This window comes from Strix uralensis, chromosome 11 (genome assembly GCF_047716275.1).
Source record: "Strix uralensis isolate ZFMK-TIS-50842 chromosome 11, bStrUra1, whole genome shotgun sequence".
In the NCBI taxonomy this organism is placed as follows: Eukaryota; Metazoa; Chordata; class Aves; order Strigiformes; family Strigidae; genus Strix; species Strix uralensis.
In genome coordinates this window covers 24,835,704-24,853,735 of record NC_133982.1, presented here as the reverse complement: position 1 = coordinate 24,853,735, position 18,032 = coordinate 24,835,704, and the positions used below count along the sequence as shown (strand labels likewise).

Sequence of the window (18,032 nt, the reverse complement as noted above, 5' to 3'; positions counted from 1 at the left end):
AGGTCCATGTCCATTGCACAGGGGTGCATTTCTGTCTTGCTGTGTAGGAAATGTTCTGTGATAAATTGATAAATCACAGTAACTTGACAGGTTAAAGCTGTGTGTGCTTTATTTTAGAACATACATGGCTTACATGAGAGGAACTTTTGTATTTTCCCTGGTACTGGAAGTGGCAGAGTTACATAGTTCAGTCAGCTTTTAGCTTTTTTCCTTCTGATGTCATGCTTCTCTTTTCTTTCCTAATTTTATTCCTCTGATCTGAAATCTTGGCTTCCGTAAAATCAAACAGAACAAGTCTTCTGCTTTTTCCTTTTTGGAATTCCTTAAATGTCAGTAAATTTCTCCGAGGTGTTTATATTTTTTCCATTAGTGCATCTGCATATGTTCATATGTTGTCAAAATGGGCTTCTGTGCCCCTCCCTGCTCCTGAGATACACAGCAGTGGATACAAGTGAAAGATGCAGTAAAAACCCTTTAAATGTTAACGGGTTGTGGATCTGTTGTGGATCCATGTCTCACTGATACTTCTCTCTTGATAATGTAATGCAGTGTTGCATGTTCAGACACTGTGACAATGATCAGTGAAAGAACCTCCTCTACCTACAGGTAGTTCATACAGAAAGGCTCTTGTAGCAGCCTTCTTTTTAACCTGAATTCAGAAGGATGGGAACCTAGCAGTTACCAAAACCAGCTGTTCTATACTTAGTAACTTTTTTAGGGCTGATATGTCACATATGATTGAAGTTACTGTTATCTCACTGCAGCCACCCTTTCAACAGTCAGGATGAGTTATAAAGTATTAAATAGTTATTTGTTCACAACTGAGCACTCTGGCAGGGAGCAAGAGCTTTCTGAGTGGTTGGTTACTGTTAAAAAGAAGAAAATTATTTCAGAACAACAGAATCATTACACCGCAAAAGAACCTTGGGAGGTCTTAACTTTGAGTCCAACCTCCTGCACAAAACAAGGTTAATGTTGAACTTGGGCCAGGCTATTCTGGGCTTTCCCCCGTTGGGTCTTGAAAACCTCCCAGGATGGAGATTCTACAATTTCTTTAGTCTCTTGGCCCAGTGCTTGCTTAGCCGCAAAACAATTTTTCCCCTCTCCTCATAGCCAGTTGGAACCTTGTTTCAAATTATGGCCACTGAGTCTCATTTTCCTGTTATGCACTTCAGTTAAGAGCCTGTCACTCTCTTCTTGGTAACCTCCACTTAGGTGTTGGAAGGATGCTACTAGGTGCCCCTAAGCTTTCTTAATTAATGCAAACTTTTGAGAGGAAGAAATGCTGGAGCAATTTTAAGGACAACCAATGAGCAGCGAGGCTATCAGGTGGTGAATGGTGTGTGATAATGAGAACTTTCATAGACTTTTTGGGAATATTTGAGATGCTGATGTAGGCACCTGAGCAAGTGAATTATCTTCCCTTCAGACACTGTGTCAGCCATTTCCAGTGTAGGTTTATAAGTGTGAAATCAATCCAAAGGATTCTCGCAGACCACTCACTAAGGACCTGAGTACAAGTTAAAGCTGAATTTGGATGAACAGCAAAACAGACATAATTTTTTTGCAACTAGAGCACTGGGTTAAATCTGAATTCCCTGCTCGCATTTCTGATGCAGACAATCTCCCCCTAGGAACCTTTATAGACTCAGTGACATCAATCTGCGCATCCATAATTACAGTCTACATGCTATTACAAGGCAGCCTTGCACAAAAGCTCATGCAGTCCTGGGAGAATCATCTAGGCCTACAGCAAGCTCCATCACAGAAAATGCAAATCTCTTCACAGATAAGACACATCTTCCTCGAAATATAGACTAGCTCACACCCACCTTGCTAATAACAGGCTATACTTCTCTTCAGCAAGATTACACAAAATTAGCCAGCCGATCCCACAAGAATATTGGCAATATGCTATACTTCAAGGTACGTGCATTGGGGGATTGCTGCAAAGTATGAGACTGTGGACAAATAAAAACGATGTCTAGGGAAGGACAGAAATCGACAAAATATTGAATTACTTTCTCCATTTTATTTAGTCAGACATGCAAAACGATAAAGGAAACCCATAGTAATACCAATACCTTAACCTTTACACAAATGTCACTTCTTTTTCCCTCAGAAAAAGTGTTCCAAATACTGGCAAAGTACCAACTATCCATCTGACAAGAAGGTACGTAAAGAAATAGCACTGCTAGGTACTGTGAGATAAGGTACATTAGCAAACCCCATACTTTACAGCTGGACATCTTAATCCCAGTTAAGGGAGGATAAATGCTTATTCAAAAGATAATTATTTTTAATATAGTTGATCAACAGTTTTGATCAAGGATGGGGATTCCATCTGTAACACCTCTGAAATGCAGCCACTTCAGAAGATGGAAAACCGCTGCAGAACGTAAGTTTTCACAGAGGTACGTTCCACAGCGACACCGGCAGCGATTTACCTCTCCTCGGGTGTTTTCCAAGGGTCGGGAAAGGTTTACCCACACCGTGAGGGCCACTAGTCGGGCCCGGTGTCTCCTCTGTACCACCCTCAGGCCAGAGCCCAGACCGGAGGGTGGCACCTGCATGGAGGGAGCCCCTCCTGGAAGCGGATCCTCCAGCCGGCGCGGACCTACCTGCCCGGGAGCGGCCGGAGCACGGTGCCTCGGCGCCGGAGAGAAACGCCCGCCCGCCCCGGGGGGACCTGGAGCTGCAGCCAGGAGGCGGGAAGCGCGCGCGCCGCACGCGTGGCGGGAGAGGTGGGTGCGGGCGCCATTGGAAACCACCCGCGGAGCCGCAGCCCCGGCCGAGCTCCGGGACGCCGCTACCCGCGGCTGGCTGCGGCCAAGCGCTGACCTGAAAGAGCCGCCGCCGCCCCGGCCCCGGCTCCCGCCTCTCCCCGGCGCTTCGCCAGGGCAGCGCCCGCTCCTGCCCCGGCCCCCGCCCTCACGCGCACTAACGGTCCCGGCGGCCGCGCGCTGGGCGCCGGCCCCACCGCCCTTCAGCCGCCGCGCGCTGGGCGCCGGCCCGAGCCCGCCCCGGGGCCGGCGTGTTGCCCGGCGGCCGCAGGCCCGCGGCGGAGGGTGGCGGCGCCAGCGGAGCCCGCCCCGGCGCCGGCGCCTTTGTTCCGAGCGGCAGCCCCCCAGCGGGTCGGGGGGGGGGGGGGGGGGGGGGCGCGGCCGGGGCCGGCAGCCCCGCGGGAAGGGCCGCGCCCCGCCGCGCTGATGGCGGGAGCGGGGGGAGCCCCGCGCAGCGCCCCGCCGCCGCCGCTGCCCCTGGGGGCCCGGGAACCGGCCGGCGACGGCGGCCGGGGCACGGCGCGGTGAGCGGCGCTGGTGGCCGGCGGGGGCGCTGTGCGGGGCCGCGGGGCCTGGCAGCCCCGGCGGCGGGCGCCGAGCGAGGCGGGCGCGGGCAGCCCGCGGGGGCCCTGCCCGGCGCGGCTCGGCGCTCCGCGGACCCCCGAGCAGCTCTCGGGCAGCGGCCCTCCGCTCGCCGGGGCCCGCCTCGCCCGGCCCCCGCCCCGGGCCGCCGCAGAGCCCTCCCGCGCCCAAACTTTGCAAAGTCTGGCAGCTCCGCCGCTGGGGCGGCGGCGGCGGCTACGGCAGCAGCGGGCGGGGGCGGCGGCGGCGGAGGAGGCGGGGGCGGAGGGGGCGGGGTGCGGGCCGGCGACGGCGGCAGCAGCATCAAAGAGCCCCGATTCCTGCCGCCCTGGGAGCCATGCGCTGCGGTCTGTAATGTCAGCGGAACAGGAGAAGGACCCCATCGCGCTGAAGAGATCCCGAGGTACGGGCCGGGCCGGGGGGCGGCCGCCGCTGGGGCCTAACTCCCGTGCGGGAGAGCTGGCGGCGCCGCGGGATGCGCGCCCCGGCCGGACCCGGCCGCCGCTGCCCGCCGCGCTCCCCTCCGCGCTCCCCCCCGACCGCCGCGCAGCCCGGGCCGGGCCGGGCCGCCCGCGCCCCCGCCGCGGTCCCTCTCTGCGGCTGCCGGCGGCGGGGCCGGGCGGCTGGGGAGCCGCGCTAAGTTTGCACGGTGGGGCCCGGCCGGGCCCCGCGGGCTCCCCGCAGCCTCCGGGCCTTGAAATGCAAAACTCGGGGCTCCCTCTGCGCGCGATGTGCCCCGCGAGGGGAGGCGTGCGGGTGCGTGGTTCTGTCTCCCGTGTTTTTCTGGCTGTGCTGCCCATTAGTATGCAGCGTGCATACTGCTGGTGCAAGGGAATACGTCGGCAGTGCCACATGTCCGAGTTAGTGTTGATGCAGAGCCCATAAATTACACCGGAGTGTTCGCTCTTCTACCCCGGGGCTTGCGCTTGATTCCAGTTGGGGTTTTGGTTTTCGCTTTTCGGGCAACGAAAACATTGTCGAAACACTATTCTGTATCAGTTGCACTGTTGTACGGTTCTAGTGCGATCTGAAGTATGCATTTCTTTGAAACGGGTAAGGAGAAGGGTAGAAATACGGTGTGCCTTCTGACTTCAGCTGTGCGACTGACTTTAATGGCAGTAGCACGTCGGTCTGCGTAGCGGTAGTTGTGTCCTTATAGTCCTTAAAAACAGAAATGCGTTTCTGAATGAAATCATGAAAGCCAGTAGGGTGACCGAGTTGGGTGAAAATCATGGCAAAATGGTAAGATCTGCAATCCATCACTTCTCTTTTCCTCGCCTCCTGTTTTGCCCCGGAATTCTATTGTTCTTGATGTTTTAAGCTTTTCTGTGGTTGGGTAAGTGGGGAAAGGTGTGGATTCTGCTATGCATGTTGTCATTGATTTACAGTTTGCTTTTCTAAAACTGTTCTAGTAACAGCTGGATTGCAACCTTGAGAATGAGAGAATGAAAATATGCAGCAGTGTTACAAAAGAGACTGGGATTCATTAGACTCCTTCACTCAAGCCCTGATTCTGCAAATATTTAAGTACATAGTTTCACATATCTGAGTTACCCACTGAGTTCCACGCAATTGCCACTTCGTATCAAAACTGTTTACAGTATCAGGGCCACAGAATAGGTTTACTAAATCCGGTTGAAATTAGACTCTTTCTAGGTTTCTGTCTATAATGAAAAGTTTATTTGGCCATTTATGTTTCTTGGGAAAACGTTAGGAGATAACTGAGTCTTACTGTTTAAAAAGACTCTGGCACCCATCCTGTAAAAACCTAGACAGAGGTTTGTCAGTGAGTATGGAAATACTCCATAGTGTATTTGCAGTATGTTAAGTATGATATAAATTACATACAAAGTCATAATCTCTTAATATGTAAGCAAAACTCCAAGTTGCAGTTCTCCTGACCGGCACTGAAAATGTCTCTCTTGCGTATGTATGGAGTAAAAAAGAATATGGGACTTACTTCTTCTCCTTTTCCCAAATGTAAATGGCTGAAAAAAATTTTATCCATTTTTTAATAAGGGAATAGATATCAGATATGTATTTATGTCTCTAGATCCATTACATATATGATGTCTCTGTCAAAAGGATTGTATTTTTTCCTGGAAAATTAGTCTCGGACAATGAAATAATTTTTTGCATCCTTAGTGCAATGTTCCAAAATGCTCGGTACACCTTTTAATGAAAGTCTGTGTGGTAGGTACCAAAAGTGACTTTCTGGAAAGTTTATTTTGGCTGCATGAAAATGATCCTTATTCACACTTTTTTGGAGGTATGCTAGGACTAACATTCTGTTTCCTTTCATGTATAAATTAAATCATTATAAAATCCACAGGGAAAATATAAATTCATAGGGCTAAATTAAATCATTGGCCTCACACAGTGAGAACTGAAAATACAAAAGCTTTGTACCTTTCCAGATGTAGGGCTCGGTTCTGCAAACCTGGGTGTGTGAATGGCTTCAGCCATGTAATTCATTCACGTAAAAATCGGTGGGACTTGTTACCGGAATTCTAATATTCATATGCTTATGTTTTTGAAGAATGATATCCCAGAGAGGGAATTTATACATAATTGTATAAAGTTTTAACTTACGCTGCTGTAAAACAGCACTCGCATGCGATCCTCAGTATTCTACTCAATCAGAGATTTACTAATACCTGTGCTGCTAGTTGTTAAATTTGTTAAAAGAAATCTAGATACTTGTAATATTTTATTATCAGGGGTTAACGTCATTTATGTGTTAAGACTACAGGACCATGAACAGGAGTGTATTTTATGCGGTTGTGAAGAATGGTGTTCATAGTACAATCTCCCACTGAATTTATGATAAACATATAGGAATGCTGGAGAGGAAGCTAGTCGAAAGCATAGGGATGGTTTTGAGTAAATAGTTTATCAAGAAGATAATTTATAGGGTTGGAATTTAAGGGAGATTTGTCATCATTCTTTATGTAAAACATGCTGTGATTATTTACTATCTACATTAATGCAGTGGCAGTGCTTCATAGCACACTATTTTATATTCAAAATCAAGGCAAAAAGGACTCTCTTCTTAAAGGGTAATCCCTAGGCACTCTGATGGTAGGTTATACTGTGATACGCATGAGCTTATTTTGAGAACGTGATCGTGACTTCATGCCCTAGTCTTTGAAATTCAGACTTAAAATTTGATAGATGTTGATTTTGGATGTCCATGTATCTTCCTTATGTGTAGTGAAAAATGAAATTAAATTTCAACAGCAACAGCTGAAGCCAAAAGGAACTTATTAAATCAGAGGCAGAACTGGATTCTTACTTGAGGTGGGACTGATAAATTCCCTGAAACCTCAAAAAAGGGAGGGCAGAGGAAAGAAGTGCTAGGAGTGAAAATTTGTCAGGCCTCCTTTGATCAGGAGTATTTGAAATAACTGTTGGATATTTCAGTCTCTATACAGTAGGTCTGCTTCCCTGTGAGAAGAAATTTTGTGTTACTTTACTGAATAGTCCTAAAGCTGGTTTAGCTGTCTGCAGGGAATACTTGTCTAACGTAGAGTGGTGTAATGTCATACATTATGCTTCTTTGCATAGTACTGTTGATAGTTCACACTTATCTTCAGGTTGCCTTTGATAATAAAGACAAAGCTCTGTGTTCAGCTGTATGCCTGCGTCTTGATAAAGTTTGACTTGTGTCCTGAATATGAGTTTTAAACAAATAACAGTAAAATTTTTAGGTTGGATTGTCCACTTCTTACTGTTCTATACTGTAACTATATATATATATATATATATTTCTTTTCTAAAGAGCAAATGAGCTATTATCTTAATGGGCCTGGGAAAAAATGAATTAACACACAGTTTCTTAATGTAACAATGTTAGTATCTTAACAGGTGTTGCTCTCATATCACCCAAAAGTGATTTTCATGCTTCAGCTCAGGGTTTTCTTTGTATTCCCATATGATGGCAAATCCACTTGAGCCCCATGAAGGCAGACTGAATGGAATAATGTGTGTGCTAGAATTTGTTTTTTGTCTATGGTCTAACTAGAGTTTTAAAAATGAAAGCCACAGTTTATACAACTTTGAGAGCTCACCCCAGTGTTATGAAAGGCGAAGAAGAATTCCAGGTGAAGTACAGATATCTCTTTCTATTGCTCGGAGTCAAGTCTGATTGAGTGATCAATAAAAGTAACATTTTTTACTTCTTTTTGTGCCAGGGCAGCCATGCTCAATTATTTTGTGAGTTTTCTGCAGAGCAGGGCAGGTTCACTTAGAGCCCCTCTCATTTTTGGCAGATGTATCTTTGTTTGATCAAGTCTTGCATTTAGTGAAACTTAGATCTGATAAAGTGGAGATCTGTCTAAACAGCATGGCAGGTTTTCAGTGGTTTTCGTTCATGCATCTTTTGCTGTTTGCTTTTTCCTTCATGGTGTATTGTAATGTACTGTTGTATGTTGGTACAGGGAGTTTGAGAAATGCTGTGGCTCTGTAAGTTAAATAGGAGGTGAATCTTAGGCATGGTTTTAAGCAGTTCTTTTGCAAGTTTTATGCATTATGCAAACAAGAAATACTTCTAACTGCTGAAGTGGAGATGTTAAGAACCAAGGGACAGATAAACATAAAATAAATGGAAATGTTTATCCCGACTGTAATGAGCATGAATTGGACATTAAAGTGGTAATAGAGTAAGAGAGCTGTATACGAGATATGCTGACTTTTACCTCCAGATGTTTGCTCCTTAAGGACTTGCAATGTAAGGCACCAGAATTAATGCAAGTTCAGTATTTTGTAACATAGATATTAAGTTGCAGAGGCAAACCTAAAATACAGGCTGTAAGAAAACTAATGCAGTGTTGCACTGATTGAAATTTTGTAGGTGGTGACAGTGGATTGGATGGGTTAGGAGGACCAGGAGTACAACTTGGAAGCCCTGATAAGAAAAAGCGCAAAGCAAATACACAGGTAAATTCCCTTTGGTTCTTTTGATTTCTAATAAATAGTGTACTCAGATGTTGTTTGCTGGTACGACTACCTCACATTTTTCAGAATATCAGTCTATTCTCACAAATAGCAGTTACATACAAAATATTTCAGCTGTACTGTGAAGTTTAAATCTTCATACTACTAGTTATTCTCACTGAAGTTATTTTAATCTCTGTAGGTTGCCAAAGACCTATAAAGAGAGGAGCACAGTGAGACTGCAACAACTTGTATTTTACCATCTGGATTTGATTCTGAGACAGACTTTCTTTTAATGACTTTGTAGCCATTGGTAGAATCTGTACAGCATGAGTAGTTGCCATGAGACTACTTTTCTTCTTACTTTTATTCCTGTATGTGTAGGTTTGTGGGCTAATGGATCTGTACGGTTTGTTAACGCTTTGACCAAACTCTTGGCATATTCCCCAAGTGATTTTCAAGCAAAAGCTATGAGGCAGGTTCGGCTCCTTTCCAGTGAATCCCTGCAATTTGGCATTTCTATACAGCTTCTGTTTCCAGAAAAGGAAGCCTGAATACAAAACATGTAAAGCAATTAGATATCTGTAGTGCAGAATTTTCCTTTGTGTGTTTGTTCAGCTTTGAGTGAGAGTATTTGTTAATTTGGTGCTGCCCAGTGAGAGTAATTTTATTTATGTAGGTCAAACAATCACTTTCTGTTAGACCTATACAGATTCATCGAGATGTGGATCTCTTTTCTTAATTTTTGTTTGTTTTGTGTTAAAGTAGTCATGGTGAAACCTGCTCTGAGAAAGAATTGGTTAACTTAAGGGTTTCAGACCTCTTTCCTGGTGGAGCCTTCCTTATGTTCTAGAATAGTGATAATTGTAGAGGGCATGCAGATTAGTTTCCTCTCTTTTCTTACCAGGTTCAAAACTTGCAGCACAGCAGAAATTTTTTTTGGGAAAAAAAAAAAAAAGTTCAGTCTTACTTTATTAGTATTTAGGAGGAAATGCTTTCTGTGAGCACAGTTAGCTTGAGGGTGAACCAGCTAGATGTTCCCCACAGGCTAGTCTAAAATGAAATTCAATTGTATAGCTGCTCTGATGACATTTAAACAGCCTCTGGGCTCCATTAAACACTTGATTATGCTCTGCAACCAGAAATCCTTGTATTTTATACCTACTGACTGTGCTTTGCAGACTGTCACAATCACTGAATGCTCAGACACCTCTGGTACACAGAATATAGAAATTTCCTATATGCAGACTCCTATATTCTATATACCTTTTTTAGGGTTATAGTAACATTAGGTTTGTATATCCTCATAGAAGTGGGCTGTCTTAAGAGATGTATATTCAGTAAAATGAACCCAAAACGAAACTAAGGAAACGCTTCAGATCTGCTCTTCAACGTTTGGAAGTATTTTGTGCATGTGTTTAAGTGACACGTGACTTTGTGTATTGTTGCTTTTCTTATGTAAAAGATTAAGAAATAGAAGTCACATATCAAGTAATGTTTTTCAGAAGCATGGTTGTGCAACTGCATAATATTTAAAACACTGTGATTACTATAAATCACCATGTTATCTTGAGCTCAAACTCCTCTCTTGCCTCTGTACTGAAATTTCAGACAGCCTGGCAGGGTACAGTGGGTGAGCTTTACACAACAGCTGAACTGTTCTTTTAGCAGTAGTGCTGCTAATCCAGGACCTTTGTGGTTGGTCTGTCTTGCAGGGAACTACTAAAACTAATTTAAATGTTGTATTTAAAATATTTTTAGGGATCATCATTTCCTCCTCCATCTGAATATGCTCCACCGCCGAATCCAAGCTCTGACCACCTTGTAGCTGCAAATCCATTTGATGACAACTATAACACTGTGTCTTACAAACCACTTCCTTCAGGAAATCCGTATTTTAGTAATCCTGGTTATCCTGGCTTTGGAGGCTATAACACTTTCAGAATGCCACCTCACATGCTGCCCAGAGTGTCCTCGCCATATGGTGGTTCTTACTCCCTCAGAAACCAACCACATCCCCTTCCTCAAAACCCTGTGGGAATGGGTTTTAGTCGACCCCACTCTTTCAGCTTCGGTCCACATGATAACCCAGGTTTTGGGAATCAACCACCTTACAGTAGTGGTCAGATAAATCAAAATGTCAGTATGCCTGGTCAGCATTTCAGACCAAATCCTGGTGAGAATTTTGGCCATTCTGGTCAGATACCTCACCCAGACGTGCCGTCTAACTTTGGTCCTGGCAACAACCCAAATTTCCCAAATTCTCAGCTAGAGTCAAACCATTCTTTTGTTCCTCCACCAAACACTTACACCCAGACAAAATCATCAGCACAAAAGCAAGACTTTAGTCAAGGTGCAAGCAAACCATCTAGCCAGAACACTGCTGCTCATCAGCATCATCACAGGACAGAGGACATTGTGAGTCAAGGTAACAGTGACCTAAAAAATGTTGCTCGAAACAATGTGGTAAATCAGGATAATAGCCATTCTAATAGTGCTGATAACACTAATGCTGGCCATTCAAATGGGACTCAGAGTAAGTCCCGCCAGCCTCGAGGTACTGCTGAAGGATGCAACTCTGAAAAGAGCAGCAAAACACCCCTTCATCCCAGTCGTCATGGTCACTCGTCCTCTGAACCCGTCTATCCATGTGGAATTTGTACACATGAAGTTAATGATGACCAGGATGCCATCCTGTGCGAAGCCTCTTGTCAAAAATGGTTTCATCGGATCTGTACAGGCATGACTGAGTCAGCTTATGGCCTTCTTACAGCGGAAGCATCGGCAGTATGGGGTTGTGATACTTGCATGGCTGACAAAGATGTCCAGTTAATGCGTACGAGAGAGACTGCAGGACCACCTGCACTGAATACGGATGGCTAACAACCAGAATTGGTGGTAGTGGTTGAAATACTTGCTATGAAGATTTGGTTACAAATTGGGTACTTCACTTTCTGCAGACAATCAGTTGTGTTTAATTGCTGTCATCGTTTTTTCCCTTTTCATTCATAAACTTCCATCTCAGCTTTTATACTCTTAGTTTTATATGTGCAAACTTTTTTACTTTTTTGTTTCTGATTAAACTGTAAAACCTAACTGACAACTGATCAGAAGTAGGATGTGCATTGACAATTTTATTGAATGCAAAATTGTGCCTGTATGTAATTTGCTAGTGTTAATGTGTTTAACTAACACTAGCATATAGTGCTCAGTTTTAATGGTACTATATTAGCAAGTACTCATTACATTTTATTTTTTTGGGGTGAATGTCCATTACTGATGTTCTTGCTATCCTTTCTTTGAATATAGTGGGGATGACATGGAGGAATGTGCAGTACTAATAGTTTTCATTTTAGGGAAAATACAGAGAATTTCCTATGTGCTTTTTCCTATTTTTGAATTAAAGTATTAACACACTATTCAAAAGTCGATGACTTCATCTTAGTAACAGAATGAAACCCGCTAACTCTTAAACATTTATATTTCCCTGAAAAGGCAATGATCTTTTTTGACTTCTCAGCAAATACTTGCTGAAGACTCTTGCTAGGTCTTGCAGTATTAGGAAATAGTTACAAAATATGATTACATTGGAAAAAGAACCCATCAAGGTTATGAAGTCCAATGCTTTAAATCTAGAGAATACCAAAACTAAGGTTGCATATGTAGCCTTAATTCATTTATCTTAAGCACATACATTAGGATACAGTCTCTTCATTTGTTATGGTTGTGCAGTCGTGCACCTCTCTCTCATCCTTTCTCACTGATCGTTCTAGGCTCCTGCCTCAGTGCTGCCTGAGAATTGTGAATTAACTAGTGCAGGGAAGGTCCTGCCCATCTTCTAGGGCTTCCAACTAGAGCCTGCTCGGTCATCCTGAGCTTACACAGTCCACTTGGCATGAAGGAGAGTGCGAGGCAATTGAGTGTGCTCCGCACAGGCTCTGAATTGCAAGCTAGTTTGGCCAGCAAAGTCTTAAAACTGAATTCCTACCACTGCCTCAGCCAGTCTTGCAGTGAGGGGGTGGGAGATCTAGGGTGAAGGAAAATAACAGCTTTCACATCAGGTGAGTTTAGCTCACATCAGGAGCAAGTAGACAGAAGTTTAGCTTCTTTGCTAAACTTGATGTTCTACTGACAACTATGAATGGCATTAGAGCTTCATGTGTGATGCTAAGAATTCAGGTTTAATATGGGTAATTTGATCTTATTCTTGATCTCAAAAATGCCCCCCCCCCCTTTTTTTTTAATGTGGGAAAACATCTAGCCTTGAAGACTTCAGCCTTAGCAGTGTGATAAAGTTGCATATGCAACTGAAAATGACTGTTTCCTTAGAGAGGAGTGTTGTTTTAACTTAATAAAAGGTGGCACTGTAATAACAGACTCTGCTTGTAATTCCACTCTGCTGGAGACTTAGAGTTTTTGTAAAGTCAGCAATTAAATCATGTCAAGCATTACAGGTACTAGTCACATTCCTTAATGTGATAAATTGTTCAGGTCTGTAGTGATGAGTGATGTAGGAGCCTATATAGAATACAGTCATCTATATAAAGAGGTAATTTTTATGGTAAGCTATGCCAGCGAGTGAAAAGTAAGCCCTGTTTGATAGTTCGCCATTTTTTGATTTTAAATGGGCTCTACTGTGGTACTTTCTTGGAAGACGCTGTGTGGATCTACATAACTGTCCTTGTTTTATTTTAAAAGTGAAAAGTTTTATATATTCTTTTACTGGAGAAGTGCAGTATTGCCCTCCTTTTTTGTCTTGCCTCTCATCAGGAAAAAGGAAATTATGTCTAAAGTGTAAATGACACAATTCACATCTTGAGGATTTCCTGTATGGAGATGTAAAGTAAGTGTGAGGTAGATCCAGGGCTTCTGTTTTCATCACTGTTTGCTTTATTTAGTACAGAGACTAAACTTAATCTTGTTTTGTTAGAAGAGTAATATTTAAAAACAAAGAACAAAAATACAACCAAGCAACAACCTCTGTTAGAGAGATTTATTCTTCGGTAGTTTTCCTAATGACTGACCAACTGTTAGAACTTGCTTTTGATATCTATAGTCGAAATTAAACCAAACCTTGTTTAGATGGATTTGCTCCTCTGTGAATCAGTTTAATCTCTGCAAAAATTTGCACTGTGAAGGTAGTGGAGCTGGTTCAGACCTACAGCAATGTAAATGAAAAAACTTTGCTTGGTGAAAATTCAGCAAAAGCTCCAGTTATGCTGTTGTTACCCAAGCGTGCTGTTCACAATACCTTTCTCACTCCCACACCCCATTCCTGTTGTGAGAAGATGTTTGGGGCATTTGTTCTCAGAAGTCCAGTTAATGTTTTAACATTTTAGAGCAGACATTGCATTTAAAATACCCATCTCTTCCTCAACCCTACATGAAGTGTTTTCTGTATTAGCTAGCAAGACATTAGAGTTTAAATATAGTGTTCTTACAGACTTAAAATCAACTGGAGTATCATTTTGTAAAGCCTTAAATTGTGTATTTGTGAAACTTACTCTAACGGTTTATTTCAGTTTTTGTAAACTGGTACTATGTTGGGTTTGTAACCCAGTAAATTTTCTGCATTTGTTAACTGACAAATACAAGACATTAGCAAATACCAATTGTATAAAATAAAAATAAATTAACAAAAAACCCAACCTTGTTATCACACTGATTGTAGAGATACAACTGATTAGGATCTCCAAAAGTCATCCAGTCAATATGCTTGCCCTACTGATATGCTCTTGGCATACCTGGACTCTTTATCTGGAGAGGGGGTTACACTTTGTTTTTCTCTGCATGTGTTGACTAGGAGTAGTTCAAGTATGCACAGGAAAAACAACAATCATGTTTTGTTAGTAAGGTATTAGGAAAATGTCAGCTGCTTAGAATTAGAAATTAGTTATAGAAGGGTGGGTGGGAGGGAGGGCTGGTTAGAATAGGTGAGGTTTTTTGTAATACTCTACATGAAACAATTTGTATTGAACTATCATGTGCTTCTTTCATTACTAGTGATTTAGACTGTACTGGTGCTGCACACCAAAAATATCGCAAAGATTTTGTAAATCTTACAAACCTTAACATTTTTGTGGGAAATGCCTGTGTCCTTTTTAAATAGCTCCTTGTCATGATAGAAATGCAGCCTATATTGCCCAAAATGTTGTGGTTCCCCCCCCCCCCCCCCCCCAAAAAAAAAAAAAATGTATAGGCTGGGTTGAACTGTCCTTAATACTTAGGGGGTTTTGCCAGAGACCAGTTTTAAATGAGAAAATGTGTAATCTGCTCTTTAAAATACTTGTTCTATTGGTGTTAGGGTAAGTGACACTGTTCCATATAGGCTAGAGGGTAGATAACAAAAATCCTGTTTCTGCCTTTTTTACTGATCCCTTCTAAAACTTGAGACAGGCAGGTTAACTGTTTGTGCCTCAATCTCTTCTTTTAGAAGATAGGACTGATGCTTAGTTCTCAAGGGTGTTTAGAGGCCTAGTTATTAGTTGAGATCTTCAGATGAAAGACTAGAGGAGAGTAATAAAGTTTGCTCTATCTGAAACAAAAATATAATTTTGGGGGCTGCTCAAAGAAGAAGGTACTTTGTGACCTCTGAAGTTTTTCATCTAAGAAGCAGTTTTGTAATCACCTTTTTCAGGCTTAACTTCAAGCATGTGAGAATTAACAAAGTCAGTGGAACTGCATGCACGCAGTCAAGAACGTTTCAAAATGTTTGCAGTCCGGGCCTATGATATTTGCAAGTGAAATGCTTTTTATGGTTTGAGATTTTTACAAAATCAGTGGTGTACAAATGTAGCACCTTTTTAACGTTTGTCTTTATTCCAACTTAATACGATAACACATCTGCATTAAATATATCCCTTTCATTTTATAAATAAACATTGCCTGGCGGTAAAAGTATTTGGTGTAACGTTTTTAAAAAAGGAGTCATGCTTCTTATCATGTTGTATGTGACTTAAATGACTGTTTCATATTAAAACTAATCTTTCCTTATGTACTGCTTAAATATACCTGTTTTGGGATATCAGTTCAGTACTTTTTATACAATCTTGAATGTGTTCCACATTGGTGACATGTATTTTTGCAGCAACTTTTTTGTTTCGATTTTAAATTAGAGCATGTCTGAAGTAACACATGCATTAGTGCTGTGGTGTGTGGCAAAGTTAATGTACGTAATTCAAATTGGAAAAAGGTTTCCAGACTTTGTCCAACGTTAACCCTGTGGCCAGGGATTAAATTACTATGTAATACAAATTATTTCATATCACGATGTGTTTTAAGCTACTCTATGAAGTATGTGAAACATTATTGTTTATGGATTGGTAGCTTGCGTGGTATCTTGCATAGAATGAGGTATGATAGATGGTAGCAATTCATGGTAATTAAAACTGACTACCTTTCAGAACACGCAGCACTTATGTGCATTGTCATCTTGTTGCCATAACTCTTAGTATGAATTTCTTAATATTATCCACTGACAAATGGGTGAACATTTGGTAATAAGCTCATGGGTGTGAAAATTCTATTCTAACACTACTTGGTTTACAAAACACGTAATTTTTTTATCTATTGGATGTGATTAGATATATGCAGGAGGATGTAGAACTGGATGTATTTTAAAGTTATTCTGCAATTATTAAGTTTTTTCTGAAGCTTTCTATATTAGAATAGACTCTTCCTTAAAATTGGAAAATTAAGTGTACTTAGCAGAACTCTTAAGGCAATATAACTCTCCTACACTACATCTTGAGTTATGCACATTCACTTCTTTGTATAGAGCTCCTCTGATTTCTTGTTGGCTTATGCTTTATATGGAAATAAAGGGTCCCTTTAGCACCCTAGTGTTGTGTCATCAGTTCTGAGGTAATTAATTCTGAATGATGTTCAGCCCCTTAGAGGTGCTGCCTGTAGCTTAAAGTATTCAGTGTCACCCTTAGTTTCCTGGTTCAGAAATGTCTTATCCCAACATCATAGGGGATACCTATTTTTGTAATGTTTGCCATGTGCGATTAGTTTTCCTTTTCATGTTCAAACAAACTGTCTGTCTCAAAATAATTTTTGATCCAACCCCACCTTTTTACTTGGAGGTTTGTGCACTGTAATTCAGCAATTGCTGTATTGGAGACAGTTTGGGATTGGAGTCATGAGAGGTGTTGTGTCTATTCCTAGACACTCATCTCCTCTTCTAAAGGATGGTCTAAATCTGAACTTCCATATAATTTAAGGAGGACAAGCTTTTAATACACTACTTTTTTTTTTTTTTTTTGCCTTTCTTGATAGTTTTTTCTGAAATTTGAAATCATATGGAGTTGTTGAGGGATTTTTACTTAAAAGACAGTCTCTCCTCCAAGCTTTTGTATATGGCCTTTAGAGCAGACACTGTGTTCTTTAGGGCCTTCTGACTTCGAATTTTTTTCCCTACATTCTCCTCCTTTCAGTGTTAAAGATAAATTGAAGAAAACAAGTTACCAATCTACTGCCATCCAAACAGTGCAAAATATAAAATGATTAAGATTGTTGACATTTGGGGGTTTTGTTAAAAATGATGTGATATTTTACCTTTTAGAAGAACATATATCAGAATCTGATTCAAGTGTTCTTGGAAAATGTATATGGTAGATTTTGTCCAGCACTGTATGTAACTTTGTTGCTTTCTGTTGTCTGGTTTCAGTTTCTTTTAAAATAAAGATAATTTTTGCCGGGAAGTTGTCTGTTGATTTTATGAAGATGATGTAATGCCTAGATTAACTCTTCTAATGTATTGCCTGTGAGTATGCATTTGGATTAGGCATAATCCAGCAAGAAAACAGTATGAGGTCATATTGATCAGAAAAGATAGCTTCTGCCTCTCTTGGAGAGGTCTGCTGTTCTGTAGAGGCATTAATCTGAAGTAACTTCAAAGCAGATTAGAAGAAGTCTTGCACCATAAACCCCATTTATTTCTCACAGGATGGGAGGGAAGGCTCAGGCACCATTTGACTGAATAGATTCTTTAGAGCTTTCTGCACTTGGGAAGAGATTATGCAAAGAATTATTTATTCTAATTTATAAAATTATTACTAAGCTATTCCTGTTTGTTGAAATGCCAGAACTAACACATACCAAATCAGTACATTACCAAGAATCTTGGTGGTGTGGTCCCAAGCCACACATGCAGAACAGGTCATTGGAATAAATTGCATCTCATAAAATGTTCCTGCTCTTCTTAAAAAATATGGAGAGATGAGAGAAATGAGAGAAAATTTAGAAAGGATGGGAGGGGAAAAAGGTTATTTATTAAATTAAAGATAAGAAAATGTAAACTATTTAAAGGATTCCCCCCCCCCCCCCCCCCTTATACTGAAGCCTCTGAAGCCATTAGAAGTGAAATAACCCCTGGAATGTATGTATGTATTGGCAACTGGAAGGTCCAAAGTATTAGTAGTAGTATTAAGACTTGACTGGAATATAAATCTCCATCCTTCATAGCACAGGAGGTGGGAATTTAAAGTTTTCCAGGGAAAATTTTATCTCCTTTCACTACACAGTTTCTTGCACTTTTGACTGGTAATTTAGTACCAACAGAAGAAAGATCCTGAATAGACTTCTCTTGGTTACTTGGTCATTTGTCCAAGTAAGCTGGCAATGTGGAATGTGTATGACATAGGTGGTGTTTCTGCAGATACACAACAATACAAGACTTTTAAGGTTGATTCAAGACCTGTTTCAGTCCTTTTTGTGTCCTTTAGAAGC

General features: G+C 41.9%; 1 protein-coding gene across 1 annotated transcript; it reads left to right on the top strand.

Moving 5' to 3' along the window:
- The first annotated feature begins 3,536 nt into the window (after nt 1–3,536).
- PYGO1 (pygopus family PHD finger 1) lies at nt 3,537–17,005 on the top strand. The gene is made up of 3 exons (XM_074879887.1): nt 3,537–3,768; nt 8,218–8,303; nt 10,062–17,005. The coding sequence occupies exons 1-3, from the start codon at nt 3,720–3,722 to the stop codon at nt 11,181–11,183; spliced, it is 1,257 nt and encodes a 418-aa protein (XP_074735988.1). The 5' UTR covers nt 3,537–3,719; the 3' UTR covers nt 11,184–17,005.
- The last annotated feature ends 1,027 nt before the right edge of the window (nt 17,006–18,032 follow it).